This window comes from Neophocaena asiaeorientalis, unplaced genomic scaffold, assembly GCF_003031525.2.
Source record: "Neophocaena asiaeorientalis asiaeorientalis breed wild unplaced genomic scaffold, Neophocaena_asiaeorientalis_V1.1 scaffold30, whole genome shotgun sequence".
NCBI classification, from domain to species: domain Eukaryota; kingdom Metazoa; phylum Chordata; class Mammalia; order Artiodactyla; family Phocoenidae; genus Neophocaena; species Neophocaena asiaeorientalis.
The window spans coordinates 12,372,421-12,380,811 of NW_020174923.1; the positions used below are offsets into that span (position 1 = coordinate 12,372,421).

Here is an 8,391-nt window from a genome sequence, read left to right on the forward strand (position 1 = left end):
CCAGGTAGACCCATGGTCCTGGTCCTCTGCCCCTGCTTCACAACAGGGAGAGGAGAAAGGAGGGTGAGGCAGGGTCAGGCCCAGGAGAAAGATAAGGGGGTCCCCACGTGGGGACCTGATTTATGCCCAGAAACTTGAAGCATTATGTCAGTCACATCTGCAGCGTGGAGGCTTGGTGTGGCTGTAGGGACCGGGCCAGGGCATGTGCCCAAGGCTACGGCTGCCCTGGTGGCTTGCGATTCTGCTTCCTGTGGGTGCGGGGGCTGGAGGCATCTCAGCTGGACTAGCATCCTGTGTTGGTGCACCAGGCCCTGGAGATCAGCCCTCAGGGCAGAGGGAGACCCATGCCTGGCCCCTGACCCCGAGGACACGGAGGCAGCCTCTAGGCAACCAGGAGGTCATTTTTCTGTGGGCCACGGGCCAGATGGCCAAGCCTCAAGTGTTGGGCCCAAAGCCACACGTGCAAGTACACAGGTGTGTGCGCATGGCTCACATGTGGTCTGAAAGCCTTAAGCTGTTTCCTCCCTGGAAGCCCCCTCCACTGGCCAGATGCTCCTGTCTGTTGATGGCTCAGGGTCCTGAGTGGGGTTTGGGGGTGGGGGCAGATTAAGTCCGCTGGGCTGACCCACAGACTCCCCTTGCACGAGGGGTATCTATTTCGGGGGCAGAATCTTGCCAAAGGCCCCTAGGAACCTAGCAGGTTGTTTGCAGGAGGTCATGAAAGCATAGGGCTTGGCAAAACAAGACCCTTCCTAATCTCATTCTGCCTTTGTTTATCACCAACACTCACTGGGCACCCGTACGTGCCAGTGCCTGCCAAGAGCAGAGGGCAAAATGGACAAGAGGCCTGTGGCCTGGAGCTGACCTCCAGGGATGGACAAGCAGACCTGCAGCAGGACACACAACCTGTGTCGGGAGAGGGGGGCCAAACCTCAAGGGGTCATAGGAGTAGAGGACTGAGGAGATGAGGGAGGGTCATGTGGTGCCTGGGAACAGCATTCCAAGCAGAAGGATCAGTAGGTGCATGACCCCTGAGGCCAGAACGTGCCTGGTGTGTCTGAGGGTCTGCAAGAGGGCCAAGTGTGGCTACAGACGGGGAGGGGGAATCAGGAGGAAGGGCTTCTAGGGCATTGCAAGGACTCAGAACTAAACTTCCTTTAGAGAAATCCTTGAAAATACAGACAAGCAACAAGTAGAAAATGAAAATTAGTCAAAGACCCAGATGCAGTATTTCCTTCTAGGTTTCCTGCCTTGGGTGTGCAGGGGCTGAATGACTTACGTGAGCCCTTCCCACCATAATACCAATGTTAAAATAACCTTTGAATTACTTCAAATGCATCAACACTTTTTGTCTGTTTCAGGCAAAACGGAACAGATTTCCATGGCCCCCAAAGCATGGAGGTCCCAGGTGCCGTGCACACTGTGTCCCATGGGCTTGGCCCTGTGGTGGCACAAACCCAGTATTTCTCGTGTGAACCTTACTTTAACCTGAGAGATGCAAATGCAGCCCATTCTAGACCTGGACTCTGGGCGCCAGCAAAGCTGCTCTGGGGTCATCACCCTCCTGGGAGGCCACGGTCGTCAGGCACCGCTCAGGGTCTCCAGTTTTGGATTCTTCATGGTGAGTGAGGACTCCCAGATGTCTGGTCATTTGGATGCCTTGGGACTTTTTAGTTTTTAAGACTCAAAGCAGCTTGTTTCAGATTTTTATTTTCTCCACTTAAAAATGTGTTTCTCAGCTCATTTGATGGTTTGCTATTTGGTTTAGTTTATTCATCTTGAGGGTTAGCAATACGGATGTTTCGCAAAGCACTGAATGCAGTACTTCTAGAAAAACCTTCTTTTATCACCTTATATGTACCTTTTAAGAATACACTAGGGCTTCCCTGGTGGCGCAGTGGTTGGGAGTCTGCCTGCCGATGCAGGGGACGCGGGTTCGTGCCCCAGTCCGGGAGGATCCCACGTGCCGCGGAGCGGCTGGACCCGTGAGCCATGGCTGCTGAGCCTGCGTGTCCGGAGCCTGTGCTCTGCAAGGGAGAGGCCATGGCAGTGAGAGGCCCGTGTACCGCAAAAAAAAAAAGAATACACTAAACGCACCACCAAACCAGCTCTACAACATATACTAAAGGAACTTCTCTAGGCAGAAAAGAAAAAGCCACAACTAGAAATAAGAAAATTATGAAACGGGAAAGGTCACCAGTGAAGGCAAACACACAGTAAAGGTAGCAAACCACCCACACACAAATATGATATCAAGACCAGTCATCACGAGAGGAGGAGAGAACAAATGCACGATGTTTGAAATGCATTTGAAATTAAGAGATCAGCAACTTAAAACAATCATGCATATGTATAGACTGCTATATCAAAACCTCATGGTAACCACAAGCCAAAAATCTATAATAGATATACACACAAAAAAGAAAAAGGAATTCAGACACAACACTAAAGACAGTCATCAAATCATGAGAAGAGAACGAAAGAGGAAAGGAAGAAAAAAGACCTACCCCCCGCCGCCAAAAAAGAACACACTCAGTGGAGTTACACAGTTTTGATCATGAAGACATCTGGCATAAATGGGTTTGGGACCTAGAAGAGCCAGCAGGTGGGGCAGATGTGGGGGAGGGGAGCCCTAGGGCTAGAGGAGACCAGGGGGTTGGACACAGGTCCCCAGCAGCCACCTGTCCCACTTCCCTTCCAGAGGGGCTGCTCTACCCCCTGGTGGTGGAGGAGGGGCCCACGTGCCATCTCAGGCCCCTGATCCCCGCATCCTGGCGCCACAACTGCTGGCAGGAGGGTCCCCAAAACTTGTCCTTGTTCATAGTCCAAAGACAGGAGGGTGTCCACGATCAACACAGGACCCCAGACTGGGGTGTCTCCGAGGTGACAGCAGCATGGCCCTCCTGCCCCAGGGGGGCAGGCCTGGATGGAGCAGAGGAGGGGGAGGGTCCTGCTGGGTCAAGTGCTTTGGAACTTGAGACTTTTGCACTTTGGGCCACAGGAGCTGCTGAAGAGCCCTCCCTGGCTTGCACGTCAGCGAGAGGCCAGGATGCTGCCAGGCTTCCTTGTCCTTGGCCTGCCCCTCCCCTCACTTTCCCTTTGTGTAGTGCAGTGCGTGGTACACAGAACTCCCCACTCTGGCTCAGAGACTCCTTATCTGCGGAGAGAGAGAGGGAGGGATGAGAGCCATCGGCAGACACCTGTGCTTACCGGCACACCTGAGGACACACCAACTGCCCACACATCGTAGGTCTCCTGGAAGGAGCAGGAAGTCCAGCTCCCCCCATGCCATCCTCCAGGGTGTCCTGGGGACAGTGGGGACCTGGTGGTCTGGCTGGGAGTGGGGCATCTGTGTTCTGGGCCTGGAACTGCCACAGTGGGCTGGGGTCCTCTGGGGGAGGGGTACCAGCTCTCTGGGACCCTGCACGCTCCCCACTCTCCCACTAGCCCCAGTGGGTGCAAGGCTATGGGGCCGAGTGTCCGTGCTGAGTCTCAGAAGACCCCGTCCAAGACCCCCTGCCCGGCCCACAGACCAGGCACAGAGGCCCATACCTGCTGGAGCTTGGAGAACTTCGGGGAGCCAGACCTTCTGCATCAGGTCAGCACGCAGACCAGCAGGACGGAGAGGGCGACCAGGGCGAGGATGGGGAGGACCACCTGGGCCTGGCTCCTGTCTTCAGGGTCAGGCCTGAGACTGGGAAGCAACATCTCCGGGCCTGTGAGGAGTGGGCTGGACCTCCATCTTTCGTTCACTGGTGCAGGCTAGGCTGGGGGTGCCTGCCTTGGGGGCACCCTCGAGGGGGACATCACCTCCAGCCAGGAAGCCCATAGGTGGGAGAGTGGCAGGGAGATGGGGTGCATGGGATGGGCAGGGTGCCAGGCACAGAGGGTGGGGGTGTCTGATGGGGGGAGACCCCAGGGGGCTTCCTTGAGGCTCCCCTCGTGTACCCCAGGATGAAGATAGAAATACCTACCCCAGGAAGGTGTGAAGAGTGTGTCTTGGGGCTCTGCCAAAGAGAGATCCCAGGTAGGTTGGTGGGGACCTGCCCAGGGCCAGCCCTTATGCAGCCCCTCCACCCCAGGTATCAGATGAGCTCTGGATACAGGAGTCCATGAGGGCCTCACTGGCTTCCCCTCCCAGGGCCCGGCTAGGCTGGGGGTGCCGTTCTTAGCCCCTCCCACTGTACCTGGTTGGGGGCGAAGCTGAACCCCTGCTCCCTGTCCCCAGAGCTCGGGGTGACCGTGACTGCACTACAACCAGGTGTGGGGGGATGAGAGTGAGGGGTGGTGACTTGGGGAGTTTTGCAGCAAAGGAAGTGGGGGGCAGGAGGTTTTTAGGGAGGGAAGGGACCAGCTCCCTGCGCAGACAGGGGATGGTGCCCAGGGCATGCGTGCACGGGCTGCCCTGGGGAGAAGCTCGGAGGGGTCACAGATGTGGGGTGGGTGGAGCAGATGGAAGCCCTCTTTAGGCCCCATCCTTGTGGCTCTGGGCACCTCAGCTGGGCAGGAATTGCTCCTCCCTGGTTGCTGCCCCTCCCAAACAGGCAAGCACCTGGGGGTCAAGGTGCTCCTCCCCTCACCTGAGACGTTCAGGGTGGTGGTTTTGAAGTTTCTCTGGAGCCCGACAAGACTCCACCTGTACTGCCCTGCCTGGGTGTCCTGGGCTTTTTCAATCACCAGGTGCGCCTCGCCCCCTTGAACCCAGAGCTGCCATCCATCCTGACGGAAGTTTCCTGGGGCCTTTACACTGAAGATGAGCTGCCAGATCTCCCCGTGGTAGGTTCGCAGGGAGATGTTGATGTGGGAGAAGAGGTTGGTGATGCTACAGGCCATCACGGCTGGCTTGCCCCTGAACACAGAAACCACGTCCTCGGTGCAGCTGGGGCTGTCCCAGTCTGTGTGGGGATACAGTCCAACACGTGGGTCACGGCTGGGCCTCAGGACTTCCACTGTTTGCCCTCCCTGGGGTCACTGACGCTACCTGGGGCCTGGGCCCTCCTGGCCTGACCTAGGTCTCTCCTTCCACCCCTGTCTCACCCCCGGGGGGCCCCCCTAGCAGAGTGGGACCACGAAGTTTACCTCTACTCTGAGCACTCCCAGAGGTGGCCAAGAGCAGGAGGGGCCAGAGCATCCTGGGAGTGAGGAGGGGAGATGCCGAGGTCAACATGGCCGGCAGGATGGGGAGCAGGCCTCAGGGGTCCCTCGTCTTCCTTAGTGGTTTTTGGGACACTCCCTGGAGGAAGAAAAGCCAATGAGTCAGAGCCCCCCTGGCCTCCTTCAGAAGACGGTGGGAGCGGCCATAGCCTGGCCAGGGCAGGTGGGGTTCCCCAAGCTCCCCCCGACCACTGTGCCTCGACCCTTCTCTGTACCTTTATGATGTGTGCAGTGGGGCCACTGTCAGACAGATGAGAAACATGGATGAGACAGGAAACAAGTCCCTGGGAGACAACCCCATTTACATCGCAGGGGTTACCCTTCAATTTTATATAAAACATAACTGCCTGAGCCGTGTGTCCTGTAGAGACGGGTCGTGACACACAGAATCTCGCGTAGCCGCTTGAAGCTGACACCAACCTAAGACCACCTTGGAAGCCCCCAGCCCCTCTCCCGCTCTTGCATTCCACGGCTGGGCATTTGGGGACATTTGGCCCGCTTGCCAGATTTATTAACAAAAAGAGTCTTCCTGTGGAACTTGTGAGTTCTGATCTGGAAAACTGAACTTTCACTGCGTCTGAAACAAGTGTCCATCTCAGGCTTCAGCCTCCAGTAAAAGTGACATTTATCCTGACTACTTTAAGCTATTTAAACTATTGACCCTTTGATTAAAATAATAATAATAGACTTTTTGGTTTTGTGTTTGAGCAGCTTTAGGCTTACACAGAAATTGGGCAGGAAGTGCAGACAATTCCCACATCCTCCATTGCTGGCATCTCCAGTCAGTGGGGCGTTCATTACATCTGATGAGCCTATAGTGGTTTGTTCTCACTGACTGAAGTCTACACTTTCCATCAGGGTTCACTCTTGGTGTTGGACATTTAATGGGTTTGGACAAATGTATAATTACATGCATCTACCTTTAGGTACCACACAGAGTAGTTTCGCTGTCCTAAACATCCTCTGTGCTCCATCTATCCGTCCCTCCTTCCCCCCAACTCTTGGCAACCACTGATCTTTTTACTGTGTCCAGTTTTGCCTTTCCCAGAACGTCATAGAGTTGGGACCCTTCCATTTTGAATTCAGCCTTTCTGATTTTTTTCCACTTTGGGGGGAATTGGGCAGAAGGGCCAGGAGCAAAGGGAACTGTGAACGCAACCGCTTCCAGGAGCTTGGGGCCGTCGGTGAACAGGCTCGGTCCTGACCTCAGGAGGCTCTGGGCCAAGCAAGGAGAATGACATTGGGAGGGACAATCTCAGTCCCCCCAACACACACACTGTGGCCACATCGCACCCCCATTCCAAGCACTGCATGTGTGGAAACTCGTCAAATCCATGGGACTTTGACCAGGTGGGGCCTGTGGTCCTCCCTGTTGTCCCATCTCCCCATTCCGCCCCAACCCTCACTGGGTTCCTGCCTCAGAGCGGAGCTGACAGCTGACTGCCTGTAGTCTTGCCTCCTCTACCTGCCTTGCCCCTGGGACTCCTGTTGGACCAGCAGGTCCTGGCCAGTGTACTGGTGGCCCTGGGAGTTCCTGGTGGGAGTGGGACAGGGTGCCAGCCCTGCTGATCTGGGGGCCTCGGAGCAGCAGGAGAAGGAGGCCCACTCTACCCTGGAAGGAAAATGGCGATATCCAGCTTTTGAAATAAATATCTAATTTGAGTCAGGAAGGGTTTCAAGAACGTAAAATACAAACCAACGCATGCTCTCCTGTCCTCCTCCTGAATGGCTGGGTCTGCAGGGGCTCTGGGTTGGCGGCCACACTCTTGGGGAGGGCAGGGGTGGACCCTAGCATGGTTGCACCCATGGGCGCAGGGCTGGTCCCAGCCAGCTCACCCTCCAGGGGGATGGACCAGGCAGAGCAGACAGACAGATGGCCAGGCTGATGGATGGGTGGTGCTTTCTTTCTCACTCAATCCACATGGGATTCTGGAGTCCCGGGGTGGGGTGTGTACAGGGTATGGTGTACCGGTGACAACGCATCCCCCTGCCCTTAGGTGCCTTGGTGCTCTGGTCTCTCGTAGATGGTGCTGACCCTGGGTGCATCCTGGATGAGACCCCATGGCAAACCCAGAATGGACTCTCCATGGTATGTGCCTATTCTCCTAAGGACAGGGACCCTGAATCTCCCTGAGGTTTGATTAATCGCTGCATGTGCCCAGGCATCTGACGACAGTGCTAGCAGCACTGCTCCTAAACTTCATAAATCAGAGGCAGTTGCTCTACCCTGGATGCCAGTTTTCCATCTACGCATGGATGCCCGTTTAATCGAAGAGCACACGTGGCCCAGAGCTGCGTTACTGTGATTCCTGGTGTGTGTCTTCCCACCACTGGTCCAGTTCATTCATTCATTCACTCGCAATAATCAGCACCCATGAGCCCACCTCCCACATCAGGCTCTGGCTGACCTTGCCCCTAACCTGCACCCACCAGGCGGCCCTGCTGGCCCAGCCGCTGCCTCCCCCTCCCAACCCTCCACATCACTCTCTTGCTTTTTTATGCATTGTTTTTCGCCTTTGCATTCCTAAAAAATAGAGAAGCTTTCTTTTAGCTGTCTTTAATAGTATGATAGGCTACTGGCCAGTTTCCGCTGGGGAGCCTCCTTTTGCCATCCTTCCAGGCTTAGCTGGTAGACCCGGTTGCCAGGAGGCAGTGGCAGGTCCTGAGGCAGCAGAGGTGTAGGCCACCCTGGAAGCTGAGTCGCCAGGCCCCACCAGGTGTGGTCCCTTCCAGCGGTTCTGAGCTTCGTGGGGTCGGGGTCGGGTTCCAGAGTGGTCAGTGGGCCAGAGTCTGAACTCGTGTGACCGGTGCTGCTGTATCCCAGCTTCCTTTGTTTGACTTTCTAAACTTGTTTCTATTCCTAATTCACCATCAGAAGGACAGCCTTCTTTTCTCATATATGTACCATATCTGTAGCTGAGGAAGAAAGCAGCACTGAAAGATGTCAACTGAGAGACACGTATTCTTGTACACACACACGCGAGTAATTTTACATATGTGGAATCATATTAGATGAGCTTCATCAGAGATGCCCACTGCCCGTCCTCTCTCCTTTCTCCCTTCATACTGTATGTAGTGGGGTGAATGGTGACTCCCAAAACACATGTCCATCCAGAACCTGTGAAGGTGGCCTCCCTTGGAAATAGGGCCTTTGCAGCTATAATTAAAGATGAGGTCCGGGACTACAGGGGGCAGACCGGCTCATCCTGTTTTTGGCCCTTTGGGTTTCTGCATTGC

General features: G+C 55.5%; 1 protein-coding gene across 1 annotated transcript; it reads right to left on the reverse strand.

Annotated features, from left to right (window-relative positions):
- Window positions 1-2,913: 2,913 nt before the first annotated feature.
- On the reverse strand, window positions 2,914-5,167 carry SECTM1 (secreted and transmembrane 1). Its single transcript, XM_024761191.1, has 5 exons — window positions 5,080-5,167; window positions 4,581-4,895; window positions 3,975-4,007; window positions 3,553-3,716; window positions 2,914-3,157 (listed from the first exon to the last, which is right to left on the reverse strand). Exons 1-4 carry the CDS (start codon window positions 5,165-5,167, stop codon window positions 3,595-3,597), a joined length of 558 nt encoding a protein of 185 aa, XP_024616959.1. The 3' UTR covers window positions 2,914-3,157; window positions 3,553-3,594.
- Between the last annotated feature and the right edge of the window lie 3,224 nt (window positions 5,168-8,391).

Excerpts from the sequence above, each read along its gene's own strand:
- SECTM1 (XM_024761191.1), bottom strand. The coding sequence starts at position 5,167 with ATGTTGACCTCGGCATCTCCCCTCCTCACTCCCAGGATGCTCTGGCCC. Across the intron at positions 4,008-4,580 it reads CACCACCCTGAACGTCTCAG|AGCCCCAAGACACACTCTTC; the intron begins GTGAGGGGAGGA and ends TCTCTTTGGCAG. Across the intron at positions 3,717-3,974 it reads ACTCTTCACACCTTCCTGGG|GCCCGGAGATGTTGCTTCCC; the intron begins GTAGGTATTTCT and ends CACTCCTCACAG.